The sequence below is a fragment of the Thamnophis elegans genome, chromosome 10 (assembly GCF_009769535.1).
Source record: "Thamnophis elegans isolate rThaEle1 chromosome 10, rThaEle1.pri, whole genome shotgun sequence".
Classification (NCBI taxonomy): domain Eukaryota; kingdom Metazoa; phylum Chordata; class Lepidosauria; order Squamata; family Colubridae; genus Thamnophis; species Thamnophis elegans.
The window spans coordinates 67,656,847-67,682,662 of NC_045550.1; the positions used below are offsets into that span (position 1 = coordinate 67,656,847).

General features: G+C 48.1%; 1 protein-coding gene across 1 annotated transcript in view; it reads right to left on the reverse strand.

The window, feature by feature from the left end:
- Positions 1–25,816, reverse strand: part of DIS3L2 (DIS3 like 3'-5' exoribonuclease 2) — a 157,308-nt gene that overhangs the window by 36,439 nt on the left and 95,053 nt on the right. Inside the window, exons 10-11 of the mRNA XM_032224928.1 lie at positions 13,563–13,670; positions 7,280–7,513 (exon numbers count right to left, since the gene is read on the reverse strand). Coding sequence (XP_032080819.1) covers positions 7,280–7,513; positions 13,563–13,670 — 342 coding nt within the window. The remainder of the gene's footprint in view (positions 1–7,279; positions 7,514–13,562; positions 13,671–25,816) is intronic.

Genomic DNA, 25,816 nt, shown 5'->3' on the forward strand with positions numbered 1-25,816 from the left:
CGCGACACACTCACACATGCGGGAACGTGTTTCTTCACACACACACACACACACACAGCCCGGCCCCCTTCCTCAAAGCAGACAACAATAAGCCCATTTATCATCCAATACTCAGGGGGTTTGTAAGCTGGGACTTTCCTTTCTGGAGTCAGGGCTGGCCGGCGGTGGCGGCTGATGGTTGAGTCAACAAGGAGCTCCCTTCTTCTTCTTTTATTTTTCTTTTGCCAATTTTTTAAACTCTCTTACATACCATTGCGAGTATATATTCACAGAATTGTTATTCTTGCCATTCTTATACATTTGTTATTCCATGTAATCGGTTATAATATACACTTTGGGTTGCTTTGTTTACCATCCCTTCTGCCTGTTGTAACACCATCTTTCTTTCCCTTTCTTTTCTCCCTCCTTCCCTTCTCTTTCCTCCTTCCTCTTCTTTCTTCCCTTACCTCTCTCCTACTCCTCCTCTTCCCCTTCCTACCCTCTCTCCTTCTCTTTCTATCCCTTCCATCTTCCTTAACCTCTTCCTTCCTTCCTCCGCGCCTTTCCCATCCTTCTTCCCTTCCCTTCCTCCTACTCCTACTTCTTCCTCCCCTTCCTCCCCTCTCTCCGTCTCTTTCACTCCCTTCCATCTTCCTTAACGTCTTCCTTCCTTCCTCCTCTCCTTCCCCATCCTTCTTCCTTTTCCTCTTCTCCTTCCTACCCTCTCTCCGTCTTTCACTCCCTTCCACCCTCCTTACTTCTTCCTTCCTTCCTCCTCTCCTTTCCCATCCTTCTTCCCTTCCCTTCCTCCTACTCCTACTTCCTCTTCCCCTTCCTACCCTCTCTCCTTCTCTTTCTCTCCCTTCCATCTTCCTTACCTCTTTCTTCCTTCCTCCTCTCCTTCCACATCCTTCTTCCCCTTCCTCCCCTCTCTCCTTCTCTTTCTATCCCTTCCATCTTCCTTAATGTCTTCCTTCCTTCCTCCTCTCCTTCCTCATGCTTCTTCCCTTCCCATCTTCCTACTCCTACTTCTTCCTCCGCTCTCGCCTTCTCTTTCTCTCCCTTCCACCCTCCTCTCCTCACCTCTTTCTTCTTTCCCTCCTCTTCCTCTCGTTCTCTCTCCCTTTCTTTTCTTGTTGTTATAGGTGTCTCTTTCAAATCTCAGTTTATATTTTCCTGGGATGGTATTTCCACAAACCCAAATATAGTTTAGCATCATTTCTTATTCCCTTCCCTTCGCTAATCTATCCTATGGTTTTTTTACCCTTTATATCTCGCTCTTGAATACGTACTTGTATATTTAGCATTTCCTTTTCTGTTTTCCCCCCTCTTCCCCTCCCTTTCTCATTTAATAGTGCATTGTCTGGCTTCTAGTCCTGCCTTAGGTAGGAAAGCCTCATGGGTGACTTTGGGCCAATCACCAGGTGATCGGGAGTTCTAGTCCTGCCTTAGCCATGAAAGCTAACTGGGTGACTTTGGGCCAGTCATCAGAAGACCGGGAGTTCTAGTCCTGCTTTAGGTATGAAAGCCTCATGAGTGACTTTGGGCCAATCACCAGGAGATCGGGAGTTCTAGTCCCACTTTAGGTACGAAAGCCAGCTGGGTGTCTTTGAGCTAATCACCAGGAGACAGTGAGTTCTAGTCCCACCTTAGGTACGAAAGCCAACTGGGTGACTTTGAGCTAATCACCAGGAGACAGGGAGTTCTAGTCCCACCTTAGGTACGAAAGCCAGCTGGGTGACTTTGAGCTAATCACCAGGAGACAGTGAGTTCTAGTCCCACCTTAGGTACGAAAGCCAACTGGGTGACTTTGCGCCAATCACCAGGAGACGGTAAGTGAACATTTCTTAAGTGACTTTTGGCCCCGGTTTTCCAGAGTTGCTAAGTGAGTTGTAAGTCGTGTGCTAAGCATCTGAATTTGCCTCCTGTGCCCATGGGCATGCTAAAATTGTCCCTAAGTGTAAAAAAAACAAAACCCGTCCTGAGTCTGGTTGGAACTCTGAACGGTCACTAAATGAACTGTTCTAAGTCTGAGGACGACCCTGTAAATAGCTTTTTGTGTAATTGCCGTCAAGAAGTGGGCTTCCCACTCCAGCTCATTTTAGGCGATCCACCGGAAGGTATTTTTAACAGGAGTTGAGGGTCTTTCGCAGTGATCCAGACCCTCCTCCAGCTAAAAAGCCACGAGGCCACGCCTACCCGATCCTAAATTCTCGAGAACCAAAGTCTCCAGGGCGAAGGCAGCCATTCGGCAAACTTCAAGAGGAACGTCCCCTCTTCGCCCACCGTTCTTCCTTTCTCCTCGCCATTCACGCTGGCTGGGCATTGTCCAGTTTCCCAGAGGGAAACACAACACAACACACACACACACACACACACACACACACACCAATTCAAAGGGGTTCTTGCTGAAATCCATCTTGCAAAGGACAGATTGGCTGGGAGGGTTTTTTTTCACAGGCCCCGGGATTGGGGGGTGGGGACGACTGGAACGAATGGAAAACAACAGGGGCCGGTAACTTAAGAGACACCATGGCTACGACGGGACACGGTGGAGAAATGAAGGATGAAAATCGCAGAGGAGATCTCTTGGCAAACGTGGTGGAAAAACACCTTGCATGATTAGATTAGATTAGATTAGATTAGATTAGCATTCTTTATTGGCCAAGTGTGAATGGACAGACAAGGAATTATCGGAGCAGGGGTAGGTGAGGAAGGAATAGAACCAGTTTTTCAGTCCATTCCTGCAGCATCGGTTTAGCTGTGGGTGCCATGACCCCTGCAGCGAAGGAGGGTGAAACGTTAACAGATTTACAGATCGACAGAGTTGGAAGGGACCTTGGAGGCCATCTAGTCTAACCCCCACCCACCCAAGCAGGAGACCCTACACCACTTCAGACAAATGGTTATCCAACATCTACTTAAAGACTTCCAGTGTTGGGGCATTCACAACTTCTGGAGGCAACTTCTGTTCCACTGATTAATTGTTCTCACTGTAAGGAAATTTTTCCTTATTTCTAGGTTGAATCCCTCCTTGTTCAATTGCCATCCATTATTCCTTGCCTGGCCTTCGGGTGCTTTGGAAAATAGCTTGACCCCCCTCCTCTCTGTGGCAGCCCCTCAAATATTGGAAAATGCTCTCCTGTCTCCCCTGCTCCTTCTCTTCACTAGACCAGCCATGTCTCTCTTTTGTAAATTATTTTCCCTTCCTTCCTTCCCTCCCTCGCTAGCTATCTTTCCTTCTTTCTTTCTTTTATTTTCTTTTCTTTTTTTCTTTCTTTCCTTTTCTTTCCTTCCTTCCTTCCTTCCTTCCTTCCTTCCTTCCTCCTTTCTTTCTTTCTTTCTTTCTTTCTTTCTTTCTTTCTTTCTTTCTTTCTTGTGCTTTGTAAAATAGCTTGACCCTCTCCTCTCTGTGGCAGAGCCTCAAATATTGGAAGATGCTATCCTGTCTCCCCTGGTCCTTCTCTTCGCTAGACTAGCCATGTCTCTCTTTTGTAAATTATTTTTCCTTTCTTCCTTCCCTCCCTCGCTACCTCCCTGCCTTCCTCTTCCTTTCTTCCTTCCTTCCTTCCTTCCTTCCTTCCTTCCTTCCTTCCTTTCTTGTGCTTTGTAAAATAGCTTGAACCCCCCCCTCCTCTCTGGGGCAGCCCCTCAAATATTGAACATCAGTAAGGCAGAAGAACAGCTGGAGCCTGTTCCCAGTGCGCGCATGCACAGAGTTGCCAGATGAAGGGAACAGCTAAAAAACAGGGGTCGACTTGGGAGTAAGGCCACAGGTGGACGATGAATGGCCCCTCCCAGAGGAAATAAAAGAGGAGCGAAAGGGGAGTGGAGTTTGCAGGAGACCATTAGTTCACTTCATTGGTTCCTGATTCTCCAAGAGTCCTTGCCAAGTTCTGCAGATCTCGGCCTGGCAGCTCTCCAAGCCAGATAAAGTCTGTGACTGTAAATCCTCCCTTGAAAGACTTTGCTGGATGTGAATGAGCAGAATTCACAGTCAATTAATAAAAGGGGTTTTTGTCGGGACCAGAAGTTTGCTTCATGCTCTCGGGAAGCTAGATCCTGGGGTGATCGTTCAAGCAGGAGCTGCCAAGAACTGAGCGAGGCAGTTACTGGTAGACTATCCCGGCCAAAGAATGGCCATTCGGATAACCGACCGTTGGAAGGGAGCCAGCATCTGAAGTCACATATTTACAACTGCAGTTTTGGGTACTTTGTGGGAGGAAATTGCCAATAAAAATATTTACTTCCAAGCAAGCGCCTCAAGCCAAACCGCCGAATGGTCCGAGCCCTTTTTTAACGATTTGGATTAAACAGGGACACGAGTGGTTCTGTGCGCTCATCGACAATTAAAACACTGCAAAACAGAGGGAACGGAAACCCTGGCAGATGCCCAACGCAAGCCGCCAATTGTTGAGACAAATCCACCCGGACACTCCTCGACTTACAACGGTCCGTTTAATGACTGTGGGAAGCTGCTACCACGGCACGGAGAAAAGGGAAGGGATTAAAGGCACCTTGGTGTCACGTCTAGGTCGGTGATGGATAACCTTTTTCGGATCGCGTGCCAAAAGCGGGGAGAGCGCGGGGGGGGGGGGCGTCGTGCGCGGGCGTGGCCACACCCATAATGCTCTGCACGCGAGACCAGAGCTCCCGCCCTGCTTTTGGTGCACTTTTTTGGCCCTCCCAAAGAGGACGAAAACAGCCTCCCCCTGCCACTCCGGAGACCCTCCAGAGCAGTGTTTCTCAACCTTGTCAACTTGAAGATGTCTGGACTTCAACTCCCAGAATTCCCCAGCCAGATGTCTGGACTTCAACTCCCAGAATTCCCCAGCCAGATGTCTGGACTTCAACTCCCAGAATTCCCCAGCCAGATGTCTGGACTTCAACTCCCAGAATTCCCCAGCCAGATGTCTGGACTTCAACTCCCAGAATTCCCCAGCCAGCATTCGCTCACCAGTTTGCTGAGCCTTTTCCTGAATTTGGATCACGCGATCGCAACGGTCGTAAGTGTGGGAAAAGAATCCTAAGTCGCTTTTTCTCAGTGCCGTTTTAACTTCGGTCACTAAGTGAACTGTTGTACGTCGAGGAGAGTCTATACATTTTATTCCTCTCCCCAATACTCTCAAAGGGGCTTGTGAACCCCGGGAAGCCGCTTCCTGGCAAGATGAAAAATGGGGCATTGGAGGCTCCCAGACAGCAGAAATGGGATCGGTGACCTCTTTTAAGACGGCCGGCCAACCTCGTCACAACAACAAAATGACACCCATCAAGATTAATGACTGCCGTTAGCTCTGCTTGCCAATCTGACGGATCGCCCTCTTTTCAAAGCCGACTCCGTTCTCACACGGCCGGCGGCTTCGCAGGGATTTCATCTGTCAAATCACAAGACACCATCCCCCCAACAAAACACCCCATCATGAGATCTCCCCCCCCCCCCCCCGAAAAAAAAACACAGCCCGGACTAATGCTTTAGAAAATAAATAAATGAATAAATAAATAAGGTGGGAATGAAGACGGGACACAAAAGGGAAAGAAATTGAAGGCTTGGCATTCGGGCCGTTTTCCCACACGGCATTTATTTATTTATTTATTTATTTATTTTATTAAACACATTTATATGCCGCCCAATCCCAAAGGACATCTTGATCAACAGAGGCATAGAATCAAGATCAGGTGAAGTTAATACCACTTTATAAGGCCTTGGTAAGGCCACACTTGGAATACGGCATCCAGTTTTGGTCACCACAATTTAGAAAAGATGTGGAGACTCTAGAAAGAATGCAGAGAAGAGCAACAAAGAGGATTAGGGGACTGGAGGCTAAAACATATGAGGAACGGTTGCAGGAATTTTGGGTATGTCTAGTTCAATGAAAAGAAGGACTAGGGGAGACATGATAGCAGTCTTCCAATATCTCAGGGGTTGCCACAAAGAAGAGGGAGTCAAACTATTCTCCAAGGCACCTGAGGGTAGAACAAGAAGCAATGGGTGGAAACTAATCAAGGAGAGAAGCAACTTAGAACTGAGGAGGAATTTCCTGACAGTTAGAACAATTAATCAGTGGAACAGAAGTTGCCTCCAGAAGTTGTAAATGCTCCAACACTGGAAGTCTTTAAGAAGATGTTGGATAACCATTTGACTGAAAAGGTACAGATTCTCCTGTTTCAGCAGGGGGTTCCTTCCAACTCTGCTATTCTGAGATTTGGTAGTAAATAGATAGGAATCTCTTAGTGCCATGTCTCATTCCCCTTAGACTAATTCAATGTTTCTCAACCTTGGACAGTTTAAGACAGGTGGATTTCAACGCCCAGAATTCCCGAGCTGGCTGGGGAATTCTGGGAGTTGAAGCCCATCTATCCATCCATCCATCCAGCTGACCATCCATTCATCCATCCATCCATCCATCCATCCATCCATCCATCCATCCATCCATCCATGTGTTCCTCAACCTTGAAGTCAACCTGAAGTAGTCAATCCATGCAGATGTTTCTCAACCTTGGCCACTTTAAGATGGGTGGACTTCAACTCCCAGAATTCCCCACCATAGCAAAGTTGGCTGGGGAATTCTGGGAGTTGAAGTCCATCTATCCATCCATCCATCCAGCTGACCATCCATTCATCCATCCATCCATCCATCCGACCATCCATCCATCCATCCATCCATCCATCCATCCATCCATCCATCCATCCATCCATCCATCCATCCATGTGTTCCTCAACCTTGAAGTCAACCTGAAGTAGTCAATCCATGCAGATGTTTCTCAACCTTGGCCACTTTAAGATGGGTGGACTTCAACTCCCAGAATTCCCCACCATAGCAAAGTTGGCTGGGGAATTCTGGGAGTTGAAGTCCATCTATCCATCCATCCATCCAGCTGACCATCCATTCATCCATCCATCCATCCATCCGACCATCCGACCATCCATCCATCCATCCATCCATCCATCCATCCATCCATCCATCCATCCATCCATCCATCCATCCATGTGTTCCTCAACCTTGAAGTCAACCTGAAGTAGTCAATCCATGCAGATGTTTCTCAACCTTGGCCACTTTAAGATGGGTGGACTTCAACTCCCAGAATTCCCCACCATAGCAAAGTTGGCTGGGGAATTCTGGGAGTTGGAGTCCACCCTTACTCCAAGAGTGAATGCCACCCATGGTATCTTCAAACACATCGAGCCCATGTTCCCTTTTCTGCAGGTGTGATTTGTTTCAGAACCATATTATCTATTTTACTAATTGGATCTTAATTAAACAACAATCCTTAGGCTCTTCCTAAGGCAGGTTGAGCTAACCTGGTCCAAGCGAAGAGCCCCGTCTATGAAGCGCTGTTGACGCAGCTGCTTGGCGATCCGGTGGAGGTCCTGGACGGCTTGGTGGACCTCGGCCACGGTGTGGCAGGAGGAGATGGGCGGCAGCTCCTCTGCCCCAAAGACCCTTTCTGGATTCTCAATCATGCTCTGGGCGTGGTCGTAACTGAGCTTTGCGCAGGATTGGATCACGGTCCGCCCGAACCATTCGTCCAGGATCTGGGATGTCAAGATGAGAAAGACCGTCAAGAAGAAACATGCCCAATGTCAGGGTTCCAAATAGCATCCAAAAGTAAATCAGAGTCCGAGGCAAAGGATTGCTCAAAGTTCCAATTTATGAAAAGAACCATCTTGGCACATCTGGGAAAACCCGAATCTGAAAGCTTCCCGGTTTCCCACACCTGGTTGAAAGTTCAAGAACTTGCCCCCACACCCACCAGTCCATCCACATGGCCCAATATCCCACTGCCATGCTGGCAGTTCCACCCATCCAATTCCGGTCAGGTGCAGAGACAAAGGATGACCTTGGCTTTCCAAAAAGAATGTTGTTATGGCTACATAACATCTAACTCCGTACAATCCCATTTCCCCACAATAGAAAATGCATAGTAGAATAATAGAAACTGTGGCAGGCGAAAGATCCAAAAGGAAAGATGGCTGCAGGCCTGACACCCCAGTTGTTTTGTCAACCCCTTGCTAATTGTTTGAATTAGGACAGGTAGTCCTCATTTAGAGACCGTTCAAAGTTACAACGGCACTGGAAGAAGTGACTTACAACCATTTTTCACACTTACAGCCTTCCCAGCGTCCCCATGGTCACACGATCAAAATCCAGAAGCTTGGCGACTGGTTCATGTTTATTTTTTTAGTTTCTAATATATATTTTTATTGTTTACATATAAATATATTGAATACAGTGTAATTGTCCTGGCATTCCACTTGCCATGAAACACAGATAAAGGCAAATAACATATATACCATTTTCAAATGGTGCCAATGTTGTACAGTAATTTCTGACCATCATATCCTAGAATGTCAACTTATCTATCATTCTAAATAAGGTGAAGGTTCCCCTCGCGCATATGTGCTTGTCGTTCCTGACTCTAGGGGGTGGTGCTCATCTCTGTTTCAAAGCCGAAGAGCCAGCGCTGTCCGAAGACGTCTCCGTGGTCATGTGGCCGGCATAACTTAATGTCAAAGGCGCACGGAACACTGTTCCCTTCCCACCAAAGGTGGTTCCTATTTTTCTACTTGCATTTTTACGTGCTTTCAAAGTGCTAGGTTGGCAAGAAGCTGGGACAAGGAATGGGAGCTCACTCCATGTGAGGTGCTAGGGATTCGAACTGCCAAACTGCCAACCTTTTTGATTGAGAAACTCAGCGTCTCAGCCCCTGAGCCACCGCGTCCCTTTTATTTCATTGTTTACATAGAAATATACACTACATTGCCAAAAATATTTGCTCCCCTGCCTTTCCTTGCATATGAATTTACTGTACATGACATCCCATTCCTAATCTGTAGGGTTCAACATGACGTCGGTCCACCCTTTGCAGCTATAACAGCTTCCACTCTTCTGGGAAGGCTGTCCACAAGGTTCGGGAGTGTGTTGGTGGGGATTTTTGACCATTCCTCCAGAAGCGCATTTGTGAGCTCACACACTGATGTTGGATGAGGTTACATGGCCTACCACTTCATGGCTGAATTGCTGTCGTTCCCCAACACTTCCACGTTCTTCTAACACAGCTGACAGTTGACTGTGGAATATTTAGGAGCGAGGAAATCTCACGACTGGATTTGTTGCACAGGTGGCATCCTATCACAGTTCTTTCTATCCCTTCTCTCCTTCCTCTCCTTTCCTCTTTTCTTCCTTCTCTCCCCTTTCCTCTCTTCTCTCCTGCTCTCTTCCGTTCCTTTCCAGTTGTTGTGGTTACCTCTGTTATGCGCCAGGTATTTGTTTACATTTCCGACTGGTTCATGTTTATGACGGTTGCCATGTCCCTTGCCTTTTGTGACCTTTGCGAAGCCAGATTTGCTTAAAAACCGGGATACTAACTTAACCACCGCAGTGATTCACTTAGCAACAGTGGAAAGGCAAGTCATAAAATGGGACAACACTCCCTTTACAAATGTTTTGCTTAGCAACATAACATTTGGGCTCATGTCAAGCTGTATCTTATATTGCTGTTGTTGTTAGTTGCGAAGTTGTGTCCAACCCATCGAGATCCCATGGACAATGTTCCTCCAGGCCTTCCTGTCCTCTACCATCTCCCGGAGTCCATTAAACCTCACACCAACTGCTTTGGTGACTCCATCCAGCCACCTCCTTCTCTGCCGTCCCCTTCTTCTTCTTTTGCCCTCCATCGTTCCCAGCATGAGGCTCTTCTCCAGAGAGTCCTTCCTTCTTCTTAGGTGGCCAAAGTACTTGAGATAGATGAAAGATAGAAAGATAAAAAGATAAAAAGATAGAAAGATAGAAAGATAGAAAGATAGAAAGATAGAAAGATAGAAAGATAGAAAGATAGAAAGATAGAAAGATAGAAAGATAGAAAGATAGAAAGATAGAAAGATAGAAAGATAGAAAGATAGAAAGATAGAAAGATAGAAAGATAGAAAGATAGAAAGATAGAAAGATAGAAAGATAGAAAGATAGAAAGATAGAAAGATAGAAAGATAGAAAGATAGAAAGATAGAAAGATAGAAAGATAGAAAGATAGAAAGATAGAAAGATAGAAAGATAGAAAGATAGAAAGATAGATAGTTGCAAAGTCATGTCCGACCCATTGCGACCCCATGGACAACGTTCCTCTAGGCCTTCCTGTCCTCTCCCATCCTCTGGAGTCCATTTAAGCTCATGCCGGCTGCTTCGGTGACTCCATCCAGCCCCCTCCTTCTCTGCCGTCCCCTTCTTCTTCTTTTGCCCTCCATCCTTCCCAGCATGAGGCTCTTTTCCAGGGAGTCCTTCTTCCTTCTCCTTAGGTGGCCAAAGTTTTTGAGTTTCCTCTTCAGGATCCGGCCTTCTAAAGAGCAGTCAGGGTGGATCTCCTCCAGGACTGACCGGTTGGATGGCCTTGCAGTCCAAGGGACTCAATGCAGGAGTCTTCTTCTCCAGCACCAGAGTTCAAAGGCCTCCATTCTTTGGCACTCAGCCTTCCTTACGGTCCAACCTTCACAGCCATCCATTGCGACTGGGAAAACTGTAGCCATAACCAATATGTTGCTGGGGAAGTACTAAATGCCTGCAGCCATGGGAACGCTTCACCAAGGAAAGACGTGTGTCCTTGGGGCATGATGGCGTATGCAATGCACGCCCCCTTCCTCTCCTCTTGATCCCTCTCATACCTGGCTGTCAGCAACACAGGTGTTAATCCCATCAATCTTTTGGCCAGGTCACTGGAACCTAGCAACCTAGCAGATTAACCTCTCCGGCTATTAGAAGCGCTAAGGTTGCTGCTATGTACAACAGCAACAACAAATTCTAGCAGTTTTCAGGAATGTGTTGAAGTCAAAGGACGGTCCTGGCTGTAAGGTGGATTTTTCAGGAACAGCTGTTTTCCAGCACCGAGGGCAACCTTTCCAGTGAAGCGTCACAAAAAGCATTGGGCCACGCTCAACCTGACCTCGGCGGAGTGCTGGGTTCAAGCCAGGTAACCTGGTGGAGCAGCTAGGATGGAGAAGGTCGGAAAACACCCCCCCAAGGTTATGGACTAGAGGGATATGATTCAGAGGCATTTGAAAGCTGCTGCTGCTTCTTCTCTGCGGGGAAGACACATCTCTGCTAATTAAGGAAGTTATGACATTGGAGGTCATTCCCCCTTTTTAAAGATTGGTTGCCAGGAAGGGACAACAAGGGGAAGAGTCCTCTTGAACTCCTGGCCTTCAGCTTGATGGGATAACCTCGGGGTTTGGATGGAGTCCCAATGGGTGGAGTGGGCGGCATACAAATACTAATAAATTGGAAAATTGGAAAGGATGTATCTCATCCAGAAACCAGTTTGGAACAGATGGTTCTGGGCTGGTCAATTGGACTAGTCAACGGTGAAGAACCAGGACATCAATTGGATATCACCAGATGGTCAAGGGGGGGGGGGGAATAAGAAAGCTGAAGGAAACCTGGCATCAAACATTTCAGGAAGATCTAAAAAATAACAACCTTTAAATGAAAGGATGTGGAGATTCGGACAGTGAGGAGGTTGGGGAGGAAGATGGGCCAGTTCTGGAGTCTGGGGAAGGCCCTGATGAGGGCGCTGCGTTGGAGGCAGAGAGAGAGAGAGCCAGGGCCACCCCCAGACTCCAGAACTGGCCCATCTTCCTCCCCAACCTCCTCACTTATTTGGAGTCGGAGATCAATGGGACAGAAGAACATCTGGAGCCTGTTCCCAGTGTGCGCATGCGCAGGGCTGCCAGGAGAAGGGAATAACTAAGAAACAAGGTCGACTTGGGAGTAAAGCCACAAGTGGATGGTGAATGGCCCCTCCCATAGGGAATAAAAGAGGAGAGAAAGGGAGGGGAGTTTGCAGGAGACAATTACCGTATTTTTCAGAGTATAAGATGCATCTCTCCTCCCCCCCCCCCCTGAAAAAAGAGGGAGGAAATCTGGGTGTGTCTTATACACTGAATACAGCATTTTTGGCCTTGTGAAACCTTGCCCCCTTTGCAAAAATGACCGTGCATAGCCTTTAGGAGGCCTGCAAAGTGCTCCTGGGGGCTGGGGAGGGCAAAAATGAGCAAAAAATGGACCGTTTTTTGCTCATTCCCCCCTCCCCCAGCCCCAGGAGCACTTTGCAGGCCTCTCAAACTCTCTGCTTGCCCCATTTTTCACAAAAAATGAGGCATGCAGAAGGTTTGGGAGGCCTGCAGAGTGCAAACACTTTTTAAAAAAAATTTACCTCTTGAAAATCTTGGTGCGTCTAATACTCCGGTGCGTCTTATACTCTGAAAAATACGGTAGTTCAATTCATTAGGGTGAGGATCTGATCCTGACTTCTTGCCAAGTATTGTCTGCTACAGAGTGGCGTTTGGAAGATATCGGCCTGGCAGCTCTCCAAGCCTGATAAGGCCTGGAGTTGTGAAATCTTTTGAAAGACTGTTGGCCGGGACTTTGCTGGAGAGGAATTCACTTTAAAACTAAAGAAAAGGGCTTTTATCGGGACGAGGAGTCGGTTTCGTAATCTTGGGCAGCCTAGGTCAGAACATTTGTAAGTCCCATGTGCTTGGCACAGGACAGACACACACACATACGAATTATCGTATTTCTTGGAGTATAACACGACCTTTTTCCCTCCAAAAAGAGGCTGAAAATCTGGGTGTATCTTACAAACTGAATACAGCATTTTTGGCCTCCTGCCCCCTTCACCAAAATGGCCATGCAGAGCCTTTAAGAGCTTTTCAGAGTGCTCCTGGGGGCTGGGGAGGGCAGAAATGAGCAAAAAAAGGGACCTTTTTTGCTCAATTTCCCCCCCCCCCAAAGCCCCCAGAAACACTCTATAAGACTCAGTGGTGGGTTTCAAAAATTGCTCGAACCTACTCTGTGGGTGTGGCCTCTTATGTGGGAGTGGCTTGCCACTCATGTGACCGGATGGGAGTGGCTTGCCTCCCATGTGACCGGATATGAAGATGCCGACGACACTTGTCAGAACCACCTTAAATTGCCTCTCACACAGCACTGGCCTGCATAAGAATAGGATGTAAACTTGTTTTTTAAAAGGCATCTTTGGTTTGCGTTAAAACAACTTCAACACACGCAATGTTCTGATTGCACCACAAACGCAGTCGTCATCCTTACCTTTCACAGAGGCACTGAGTTTTATAAATATGAGCATGATAGTGTAGAATAATCATATCCAAGGACCAGTGGTGGGTTTCACACATTTTTGGAACCTCTTCTATAGGTGTGGCCTGCTTTCCGGGTCCACTGGTGGAACCTCTTCTAACCGGTTCGGTGGATTTGACGAACCGGTTCTACCGAATAGGTGCGAACTGTTAGGAACCCACCTCTGGTAAGACTCCTAAAGGCTATGCATGCAATTTTTTTGATGAAAAACCGGCCGTTTTTTGCTCGTTTATGCCCCCATCCCGGAGCATTCTGCAAGCCTCCTAAAAGCTACTCATGCCTTTAAAAAAAACCAAAATGGGCCCATTTTCGTGAAAAATGGGCCGTTTTGGGGATGTCTGCAGAGTGCAAAAACTTTTTTTTTTTTAATTTGCCTCTTCCAAAACCTTGGCGCGTCTTATACTCTGAAAAATACGGTACCAAGAAATCCAGTCTTACCTTTCCTTGTGGAGTCAGCTTCCAAATGACGGAGAAGGTCAGCCTGTCTGTCATGGGATTAAGGCTGCAGAGCTCTTCACACAGCAGTCGGGGAAGCATCGGGATCACCTGGGAAGGGAAGAAGCACACGGACACCTGAACATGAGCTCCTGAGCCTAAGATCAGGAATCATTTTGGTTTAACTTTATTGTCATTGCACCTTGTACAACGCAATTAAGTGCCACCTTCAGTGTACGTTACACACCAAAAAATCAAACACACATATCCTTCACATTCCATACAATTGAATTGAAAACCGACAATGCATTAATATTGTACTGTACAGTAGAATTCTATATGGTTATGTTGTGGCCCAGCAGGAGCCGTTGGAGCTGCCACCAGACTCCGACAGCGAGGGGCCCTATGAGTCGGCTCTAGAGGATGTGGAGGACCCTGGACAGGGTTCCGACTCCGAGCAGGGCGCAGAGAGACTGGTTGGCCACCAGGTGCCTTGGACCAGTGGGGAGGAGACAAGGGAGAGTGATCCAGAAGCCAGCAGTGAGTTGTTCCTGGATGCACGCCATCGAAGAGCTACTAGGCGTCATGAACAATTACGCAATTAAAGGAGGTAACTGCGCTCAGCTGGTGGTCATTAGGCTCCTCTCCAGACTATAAAAAAGACTGCTTGTGCATGCCCCTCTTGCAGAAGTCAACACATTGACTAAAGAGAACTGTTGTAACTAACTTGGCAGGCTGGATTGCTGCCAAGGTTTGTCTGAGTTGCTGCTAAGGTCCTTATCTGTTTGTATGCTTGGCTTTCAGCCACCGAGATTTTGGTCTTGCTATTAAAGGACATTCCAGTTAAGCTTGTCTCGGCATTCGTTACTGGACGGAGGAGGGGGTCAGAACAGGTTACTACCCTGGGATAGAAGCTGTTTTTCAGCCTATTTGTCCTTGTTTTTATTGCCCTGTACCGTCTGCCAATGAAACAAAAGCGCGTCTAGTCAAGACAATGGTTTCCCCAGTTGCAATGGATGGCTGTGAAAGTTGGACCATAAGGAAGGCTGAGCGCCAAAGAATGGAGGCCTTTGAACTCTGGTGCTAGAGAAGACTCCTGCATTGAGTCCCTTGGACTGCAAGGCCATCCAACCGGTCAGTCCTGGAGGAGATCAACCCTGACTGCTCTTTAGAAGGCCAGATCCTGAAGAGGAAACTCAAAGACTTTGGCCAGGTAAGGAGAAGGAAGGACTCCCTGGAGAAGAGCCTCATGCTGGGAACGATGGAGGGCAAAAGAAGAAGGGGACGGCAGAGAAAGGGCGTTGGTACTTACCTGATACGCCTCTTCTAATAAAAGGTGGAGATAGCATCCATACATGGTCAACATTGTCTGCCTCCTGACTGGACTGAGTCTGATAAAAGCTAGTTAAGACACGCCCCTTGTTGCTAGCCTTACCCAGCTTTTCGACTCAGTCCACTTCATGGACTGTCGTATCATCGTCTATCTCAGGGGTAGTCAACCTTTTTATACCTACCGCCCACTTTTGTATCTCTTGTTAGTAGTAAAATTTTCTAACCGCTCACCGGTTCCACAGTAACGGTGATTTATAAAGTAGGGAAGTAACTTTACTTTATAAAATTTAAAAAACAGAGTTACAGCAAACCCCTACCACCCACCATGAAAGCTGGAACTCCCACTAGTGGGCGATAGGGACCAGGTTGACTACCACTGGTCTATCTCCTGAGCCCTTTGCTGATTTCATGATTGGTTGAAGAATTAATGGATATTGACTTCTTTCCTTATACTGCGAGTGGGACAACAGTCACTCGTGCCCTTGTGACCTCTAGACTGGACTACTGCAACGTGCTCTATATGGGGCAGCCCTTGAAGAGCATTCAGCGACTTCAGCTTGTCCAGAATGCAGTCGCGCGAGCGATCGTGGGTGTGCCTCGGTTCACCCACGTAACACCTATCCTCCGCGAGCTGCACTGGCTGCCTATTGGTCTCCGGATACGCTTCAAGGCGCTAGTCGTCACTTATAAAGCCCTTCATGGTATTGGACCTGGGTACTTGAGAGACCGCCTGCTGCCAATTACCTCCACTAGACCGATTAGATCCCACAGATTAGGCCTCCTCCGAATTCCATCCGCCGGCCAATGTCGACTGGCGACTACTCGGAGGAGAGCCTTCTCTGTGGCTGCTCCGACCCTCTGGAACGAACTCCCCGTGGAGATTCGAACCCTCACCACCCTCCAGGCCTTCCGCAAAGCCCTTAAAACCTGGCTGTTCCGACAGGCCTGGGGCTAAAGAGCTGTTGCCCCCCGCCTCAAATGGTATGACTGTTGTGTTTTAATTATGCATTGTTTTTTATGTCGTTTAAATTCTTGTTTGTATCCCCCTTCCCTGGTTGAGTTGTGAGCCGCCCTGAGTCCCCTTCGGGGGAAAAGGGCGGCATATAAATATAATCAACATCAACATCAACATCGACTGGCTGGATGGATTCACCGAAGCAGTCGGCGTGAGCTTAAATGAACTCCAGAGGATGGTAGAGGACAGGAAGGCCAGGAGGAAAGTTGCCCATAGGGTCGCGATGGGACGGACACGACTTCGCAACTAATGACTGCCAGATGGTAATAGTTAAAAAAAAAAGGATGCCCAGGATGAGATGTAAAGATACTGAAAAGTCCAAGTCCTTCTCCAAACCCCAAAGTGAGGTGAGGAAAGTTCTTGAAAAAGCTCTCCAGGGTGACTCGCGAGGGAAACCCTCTTATAATCTTATAATTGCTACATCATGGTGGGGAAATGAGGAACACCACTGCAGAATCCAGGCACCAGGTGTGAAAATACAGGCGGTGTTCAACTTACGACCACAAAGGAGCCCCAGGTTTTAACGTAGACGGGGGTGAAGGGAGTTTTGGCCCCTTTTACGACCTTTCTTGCCACCGTTGTTAAGTGAATCGTTGCGGAAGTGAAGTAAGTAACACGGCCGTTAAGTGAATCTGGCTTCCCCGTGGACTTTGCTTGTCAGAAGGTCGCAAAAGAGGATCCCCCGGGGCACTGCAGCCGTCGTAACTAAGAGTCAGTTGCCAAGCGTATGAATTTTGATCACATGACCACGGGCAGGCTGCAGTGTGAGAATCGGTCCTAAGTCCTAACTTGTTTCAGGGCCGTTATAACTTCCCACGGTTGCTAAATGAACTACTGTAGCACTAGCACTTCAACCTATATACTGCTGTAAGTCCAGGAATACCTGGATAAGGTCTCCTGTTTGAGCAGGGATTTGGACTAGGGGGTCTAACTTGGGTTGGGGAAAAGGGGCCATCAACCTTTCAGACCTCAGGGACCACTAAATTCATCATTTTAAATCCCGCAGACCACTAATAGGATCTGCCTAATGACCAGATGGGTGGGGGTGGCCAGGTGGTCATGTGACTGGATGGGTGTGGCCAAGTGGTCATGTGACTGGATGGACGTGGCCAGGTGGTTATGTGACTGGATGGGTGTGGCCAACTCAATGTCACTCACGTCGAGGGGTGCCTCGCTGGCCTCTATTCGCCCCTCCCCTCCCAGCCCCTCCCCGCCTGCCCGCCCGGGCTCCTTAGGACCCCAACAGGAAGCAGTTGCTGGAGCTGAGCATCCACCAGGAGAAAGAGTTGGCAAAACAGCTCAATTCAAACTGGATCAGACCGAGAAGGAGGCTCAGCAGAAGCACCTCACTGAGGACTAGGAGCATGGGCTTTCCAAGCAGAGGGAAGACCTGCGGGAGCGCAAGGCCAGGTGCCGGCACCTGGAGGCTCAGCGGGCTGAGATGGTCAGCCAGTTCCAGGCCATGATGCCGTCCCACTGGAACGAGGCCCTCCAGCTCTTCACCACCAGCGGCTCTTCCCTCCAGCCTTCGCCCAAAGCCCCCCACCAGGAGGCCGAAGCAGACCCAAGTGGGAATTTCTGCCCCCCTCTGCCCCTCACAAAAAGACCCCCAAGGGGGGAGACTCTCTGCAGCAACACAAGCGTTCATTGCACGTATCCGGCCCAGTTTGTGGACTCCTGATTCAGTGCAATATAAAAAATGCAAATAATTTTTCTGCGGACCAGCAAAATTTTCTCACGGACCACCAGTTGGTGACTGCTGGTCTAGAAAGCCTCCAAGGTCTCCTCCAGATGTGCTTTTCTGTTATCATGAGAATACAGACTTCAAGGTTCTGAATGGCTGTCTCTGAATGGCAAGTTAAAAACAACATTTTTTTTTTAAAATTGAAAAAGAGATTTCGTTAAGCAGGGAAAACGAATAATCAATAGCCCCCTTGTTACTTTGCTGGCACATCAGCCTGCTGATGTGTTCGCTGTCACCCTCTGTTTATGCCACCTTAAGCAAAGTTGGCTTTTCAAAAGCCTCAAGCAAATAAGTCTGTTTGAAGAGGAGGAGGAGGAGGAGGAGGAGGAAGAAGAAGAAGAGGTGGAGGAGGAGGAGGAGGAAGAGGAGGAGAGGAAGAAGAAGAAGAGGAGGAGGAGGAGGAGGAAGAGGAGGAAGAGGAGGAGGAAGAGAGGAGGAGGAAGAGCAGAAGAAGCAGGAGGAGGAGAAGAAGAGGAAGAAGAAGAAAGAAAGAAAGAAAGAAAGAAAGAAAGAAAGAAAGAAAGAAAGAAAGAAAGAAAGAAAGAAAACAATCATAATCCATCGTCCCATGCGCAGGTTTTGGAAAGTGCCCCAGGGTTCATCTTCACCCCAAGAGCCTTCATGGGAAAGCTCTTAAAAAATATTTAATCACGTTTGCGGCTTGGCACCCGAGTCGCCCCCTCCGCTCCCCCCCCCCGCTCATAAATCCACTCTAATTGCCTGGCAGCGGTTGGGAGAAGGAGAGGGAGGGAAGGGGGGGAGGGGGGGGGAGCCTGGCGTGGAGTCTGGATGGGAAACGGAGCCGCTTTCCATATGAATCAGCAGGGCTGCTTGGAAGGTCAGGAGGCAGCCGAAGGCGATAAGCTGGTTCCTCCCGATACAGAAGCCGCCAGCTGTGTTATTCCAAGGCCCGAGGAGCACGTTGACAATGGGAGCCCTGGGCATAATTTACAGATTTCCTACGTGAGGTTGGCCATGCCTTTGGCCCAACAATGAGGGACTCTCCCTTGGGAGGGAGCCAGCCCCTGTCCGAGAGGGGTGGAGAGCAGCGGTGGGTTCCGGCAGTCACTTACTGCCAGTTTGCGCATGGGCGTTCCTGCGCCCCCCATGCGCAGAGCAATAAAAATTGCTCTGCGCATGCACAGAGGCAAAAAAACAAGATGGGGCGCCTATGGCGTCGCCGGGAGAACCGATTCGGGGGCGTGGCAGGCCTGGGTTGCTGCCGATTCCAACGACCCAGGCCGTCAAGTTGCAACCGGTTCGGCTGAACTGGGCCGAACCGGTAGGAACCCACCACTGGTGGGGAGGTGTTAAAATGTCCTCTTAGTTCAGTATTGGATAAATCAGGGGTGGGACTGAAAAAAGTTAGCAACCGGTTCTCTGCCCGGTTGCTGGGTGGGCGTGGCCCACCTATTTGGCCTCCTGCACCATAGCAGGGGTGGGTGGGCTCTGGAGTCCCTTCGGAAGCTGGAAACAGGCCCGTTTCTGGACTTCCAGGAGGCCCGTTTTTCGCCCTCCCATAGCCTCCACTTACCTGGCATGATGAACAGGCCGTGTGGAGACTCCTCGGAGGGGAGGGGTGGGATGGGCATGGCCAGCCAGTCCTTGCAAGTACCGGTTCAGTGAACTGGATGCAAAATTAGCATCTGGTTCGCCCGAACCAGTCCGAACTGGCTGAATCCCACCCCTGAGTGCAGAGAGACCCCACACATCCCCCTCCACCCGTGGCCCCTTTTCGGCCTTCACGGCCTCCTGCAGCACTCTGCCGGCCAAAAAAATGGCCATGCGGGGGTGGCTCAAGCAGGGGGTTGGACTACAAGACCTCCAAGGACCCTTCCAACTCTGTTATTCATGTGCCCTCCCCCAACCCCGCTTCCTGTTTTGGCCAGCAAAATGGTGCAGGAGGCCGTCCGGGCTGAAAATGGGGCACGGAGGGGAGGAAATGTGTGGCCCTCTGTGCCCTAATTTGGCCGGCAGGGTGCTGTAGGAGGCATCCGTCCTGTCCCCCCCTCCCCGCGTCCCCCAGCCCGCAGAGAACTACAATGCTGATCAGGTTCTAGAAGATATCCAGTTCGACACCTCTGCACTGGATTAGCCAAAGTAGTGGCAGGGCAGACACCAAGGAAGACAGAGAACAGTTGATTCCATCCAGCAACAGATGGAAACTAATCTAGGAGAGAAGCAACCTAGGAGGAATTTCCCAACAGGGAGGACAATTAGTCAGTGGAATGACTTGCCACCAGAAGTTGTGGGGGGCTCCATCACTGGAGGCTTTTAAGAAGAGACCAGACAGCCACTTGTTTGAAATGGTATAGGGTCTCCTGCTTGAGCAGGGGGTTGGCCTAGATGACCCCCCAAGGGTCCTTCCAACTCTGTTACTCTGTGCAGGTAGTCCTTGACCTATAACAGTTCATTTAGTGACCATTCAAAGTTACAACGGCTCTTTGTTGCTCTTCTCTGAACTCTTTCCAGAGTCTCTACATCTTTTCTACATCGTTGCAACCAAAACCGGATGCCGTATTCCAAGCGTGGCCTTTCCAAAGCCCTATAAAGTGGTATTAACATGTCATCTAAGTTTCTTCTGCCTTCAGTTGCTTTGGAGAATAGCTTGACTCCCTCTTCTTTGGGGCAGTCTCTGAGATACTGGAAGATGCTATCATGTCTCCCTTAGTCCTTCTTTTCATTCAACTAGACATACCCAGTTCCTGCAACCATTCTTCCTATATTTTATCCTCCAGTCCCCTAATCCTCTTTGTTGCTCTTCTCTGCACTCTTTCTAGAGTCTCCACATCTTTTCTATATCGTGGCGACCAAAACTGGATGCCGTATTCCAAGTGTGGCCTTACCAAGGCATTATAAAGTGGCATTAACCCTTCACGTGATCTTGATTCTCTCCCTCTGTTGATGCAGCCTAGAACTGTGTTGGCTTTTTTGGCAGCTGCTGCCCACGGCTGGCTCCTATTTAAATGGTTCTCCACTAGGACTCCAAGATCCCTCTCCCAGTTGCTACTATTGAGCAAGGTACCACCTATTCTGTACCTGTGCATTTCGTTTTTCTTGCCTAAATGTAGAACCTGACTCTTTTCACCTTTGAATTTCATTCATATTCTATTCTATTCCATTTGAAGCAGGCCAATCTAATTTGCCAGCCAAATATTTCTGCTCTTCGAAAGTTTCCTTTCTTTTCTTTTCTTTTTGCTATTTCTTTTGGTCTCGGCCCTTCCACGAATTCAGACTTCGATCCCTTCCTTATTATTCCGCCCGTCCTTCTCAAAACATCGACACCCTGACAACCTGCTGGGGTCAGCCTGGAGCCCCACGAGGCCACTTGGACTCAACCCGGAGTGCAGGTTCCAGGGCAATCTTTGATCTCCAGTTTAAAAGACAACCCGCAAAAAAATATTACGGGAGATTTATGGCTGAACTTCCCCAACTCCAAAAGATTTCACACCTAAAACAACAGGCCGGGAGGTGCCAAAAAAGGGAGAAAATTGTTTAGATTTGCCTGCTTTGTAGAATCCGATACACTCATTTTGGAGAGGTTTCCACTCTCTCAAAACAAGCCTTGAGCCTTTGACACAACTGCCCAGGCAGGCAATTCGAGAGAATTAATTTATGCAAAGCTATATTAGAATAGAATAGAATAGAATAGAGTAGAGTAGAGTAGAGTAGAGTAGAGTAGAGTAGAGTAGGAATAGAATGGAATAGAATAGAATGGAATGCAATGCAATGCAATAGAATAGAATAGAATAGGAATAGAATGGAATAGGAATAGAATGGAATAGGAATAGAATAGAATAGAATAGAATAGGATGGAATGGAATGGAATGGAATGCAATGCAATGCAATGCAATAGAATAGGAATAGGAATAGGAATAGGAATAGGAATAGAATGGAATAGAATGGAATAGGAATAGGAATAGAATGGAATAGAATGGAATAGAATGGAATAGGAATAGGAATAGAATAGAATAGAATAGAATAGAATAGGATGGAATGGAATGGAATGAAATGGAATGCAATGCAATGCAATGCAATGCAATGCAATGCAATAGAATAGGAACAGGAATAGAATGGAATAGGAATAGAATGGAATAGGAATAGAATGGAATAGGAATAGGAATAGAATAGAATAGAATAGGATGGAATGGAATGGAATGGAATGCAATGCAATGCAATAGAATAGGAATAGGAATAGAATGGAATAGGAATAGAATGGAATAGGAATAGAATGGAATAGGAATAGAATGGAATAGGAATGGAGTGGAGTGGAGTGGAGTAGAGTAGAGTAGAATAGAATAGAATAACAGAGTGGGAAGGGACCGTGGAGGTCTTCTAGTCCACCCCCCTGCTTAGGCAGGAAACCCCACACAACTTCAGACAAATGGTTATCCAATATCTTCTTAAAAATCTCCAGTGATGGAGCATTTACAATTTCTGAGACAAGTTGTTCCACTGATTAATTATCTCACTCACGATGTAGGAAAGATGCGGAGACTCTAGAAAGAGTGCAGAGAAGAGCAACAAAGAGGATTAGGGGACTGGAGACTAAAACATATGAAGAACGGTTGCAGGAACTGGGTAGGTCTAGTTGAATGAAAAGAAGGACATGGGGAGACATGATAGCAGTCTTCCAATATCTCAGGGGTTGCCACAAAGAAGAGGGAGTCAAACTATTCTCCAAAGCACCTGAGGGCAGAACAAGAAGCAATGGGTGGAAACTAATCAGGGAGAGAAGCAACTTAGAACTGAGGAGGAATTTCCTGACAGTGAGAACAATTAATCAGTGGAACAGAATTTGCCTCCAGACGTTGTGAATGCCCCAACACTAGAAGTCTTTAAGAAGATGTTGGATAGCCATTTGTCTGAAACGGTATAGGGTTTCCTGCCTAGGCAGTGGGTTGGACTAGAGGACCTCCAAGGCTCCTTCCAACTCTCATTCTTCTGTTAAAACAGGACTTTAATGCTACCTTCACATGGCTGAAAGTCCCTTCTTTCTTTCCTCAGAGACACACTGGGGATAGAAGAAATATTCACTTAGAGGAATTCAGACTTTAACAATGTTTTAGGGCAGTTTTCCTTACTAATCCTTCACTTTTGCAGCGTGGAATGGGAACATGTGTAAAAAAAGAATATGTCTTTTTTTACACTTTTGCCAAAGAAACCGTAGTTTAGGATTTTGCTTTAAGAGTATCAAGCTAGCTGGGGATTATAGGATTTGTAATGCAAAGCATCCAGAGGGCAGTCGGTGCAGAAGAAAATGATTGTTCTGACCTAAACTTCCTGAGACAGTAAAAACCACACGCTTAGTCTCAAAAACCCTCTTTTTATTTAAAAGGCTATGGATTATGTTCATTCACAGCCTGCAATGAGTCCCAAATAGTTTGTAAAGAGTCTGACAGAAGTTTGCCAAAGTCCTTCGGGATAAGGCTGATAAGCACCCACCTTTATCTCCCTTGAAAGGCTGCCAGAGACCTAATTGCCCATTAGTTTTGCAAGGCCAAACGGAGCACAGAGTCAAACGGGGCTTCTCGGAGTTTGAACCGACCAAAGCGAACAAAATTGCTTCCTGCCAAGGCTCACGTCCGAACAGGCTCCCCCTGTTCCTCTGCCTCGCTAATGTCAGACTGAGGAGGCTCCGGAGGCAGCACATCACTCCCAGATGGCCTTGGCCCCCTCTCTGCCACCGACACAGAGCCCTCATCAGAGCCTTCCCCAGACTCCAGGACTGGCCCATCTTCCTCCCCAACCCTCCTCACTGCCTGAATCTGCTGCCAACTCTGCTGGCGGGCCACAAGAATGATAAACCTTTGCTACCGAATTATCAGCGGCAGAATTAATCGTAATCCATGTTTTAATTCTACCAGAGGATATCATACATTTTCTACACTGGTAGTCCTCAACTTACAACAGTTCGTTTAGCAACTGTTCGGCACTGGGGGGGAAAATGACTTACGACCATTTTTCACACTTACGACTGTTGCAGCCACCCCGTGGTCACAGGATCAGATGCGCGCCAACCCACGCGTATTTTTGACGGTCAATGTGTCCCGCGATCCCTTCTTGCAACCTTCTGACAAGCAAACCCGAGGGGGGAAAGACAGGTTCACCGAACACCCGTGTTGCTAACTTAACAGCCGCCGCGATCCACTTAACGACGGTGGCAAGAAAGGTTGCAAACTGGGGCAAAACTCACTGAATTGTCTCGCTTAGCAAAGAGAAATGTCGGGCTCAATAGTGGCCATATGTCGAGGACTACCTGTATATATATTTGTCTATGTTGCATTCGTAGCGGTCTGAGATAATATTCGGGAGGAATCAGTGCAGGAATGGAGGGTAGCTCACCAACTTATGATGTTTATTAACCTGGCTGCCATTTTAATCACCTTTAAATGCTAAATTAGCTAAAATTTCGCTAAAATTTCATTTTGCTTAATGACATTCCCCAAGTGGTTAGTGTTGTGGCCAGCCAGCAGAGGTGACAGCAGACTCGGACGGTGGGGAGGTTGGGGAGGAACCTGGGCCAGTCCTGGAGTCTGGGGAAGGCTCTGATGAGGGCTCTGTGTCGGAGGCAGAGAGGGGGCCAGGGCCGTATGCCAGTTATCAGCTGCCTTCGGAGTCGGACATCAGTGAGGCAGAAGAACAGCTGGAGCCTGTTCCCAGTGTGCGCATGCGCAGAGTTGCCAGACGAAGGGAAGAGCTAAGGAACAGGGGTCGACCTGGGAGTAAGGCCACAGGATGACGATGAATGCCCCCCCCCCAGAGGGAATAAAAGAGGTGCGAAAGGGGAGTGGAGTTTGCAGGAGGCCATGAGTTCATTCCTGCATCCTTGCCAAGTATTGCCGCGTCTGAAAGATCTCGGCCTGGCCTCTCTCCAAGCCTGATAAAGATCAGCAATTGGGAACTCTCTGGAAAGACGGTGGGAGAGGAAAGACTTTGCTGGAGAGGAATTCACTGTCAATTAAATTAATCGGGACGAGGACTCGGCTTCATGCTGCTGGAGAAGAACAGTCAGAGAAGGCCAGCACTCGGTCGCTACATGGTTAAGGCTGGAAGGGAGTCGCACCCCTCTGCACACACCCCCCCCAAAAAAAATAAGCAGTCGATCGGAGAACGGAGCTATGGAATATTGGAACCACTGCTCCAGAAAAGAAGATCTGTCAATCAACAGGAAACGACAGCCAATAATATTGGAACTTGCGGCCCTGGCAAGGGAAGGGAAATGGGAGGGGATGGTCAGACTGAGAAAGGCAAGAAATTGCCAAGGGTTTGTTAGGAGCCAGGAAGGATTCTGGAATAGTATTGGGGGTGGGATTCGGGGGGGGGGGGGGTTTGAAGGAAAGGGGAGGGGGGTGAAACAGCCTCAAGCAAATGGCATCCGATTTTAAGGCTGGCCTTCAGACGGAGAAAATACAATGGAAGTAGGAAGAGTTACGGGATACTCATCCCAAGCAAGTTGGCAGTTCGGCGGTTCAAATCCCGTGTAACGGAGGGAGCTCCCGTGACTTGTCCCGGCTTCTGCCAACCTAGCAGTTCGAAAGCACGTTAAAAAAATGCAAGTAGAAAAATAGGAACCACCTTTGGTGGGAAGGGAACAGCATTCCGTGCGCCTCCGGTGTTGAGTCATGCCAGCCACATGACCATGGAGACATGTTCAGACAGCGCTGGCTCTTGGGCTTTGAAACGGAGATGAGCACCGCCCCCTAGAGTCGGGAACGACTAGCACGCATGTGTGAGGGGACCCTTTACCTTTAGGGAAGTTAATAGCACCCCTGAATGCAGGAAACGCATGAAAAGATCACCACGGAAGAAATCCTGCTCGTACAGGCAGGCCTCGACTTACAACGGTCATTTAGTGAGCGTTAGGAGTTACAACGGCACAGAAAAAAGTGACTTAGGCCCGTTTTCCACACAAATGGTTGCAGCTTAAAAATCACCCGTACTAACGCCAAGGAGATGCCTGTATAAAACAGGGATTCTTTGCTGACTGGGGAATTCTGAAAGTTGGAAGTCCACATATCTTAATATGGCCAACTTTGAAGAAAACTGTTGTAAAACAAGAGCAAAGGAGCCACGGGAAACAGCCTAAAGATGCTCCGTTCTGCCACGGAGTCCATTTTCGTACAACATGTATCCTGTGCTTCCATCTTCAACACAGGCAGTCCT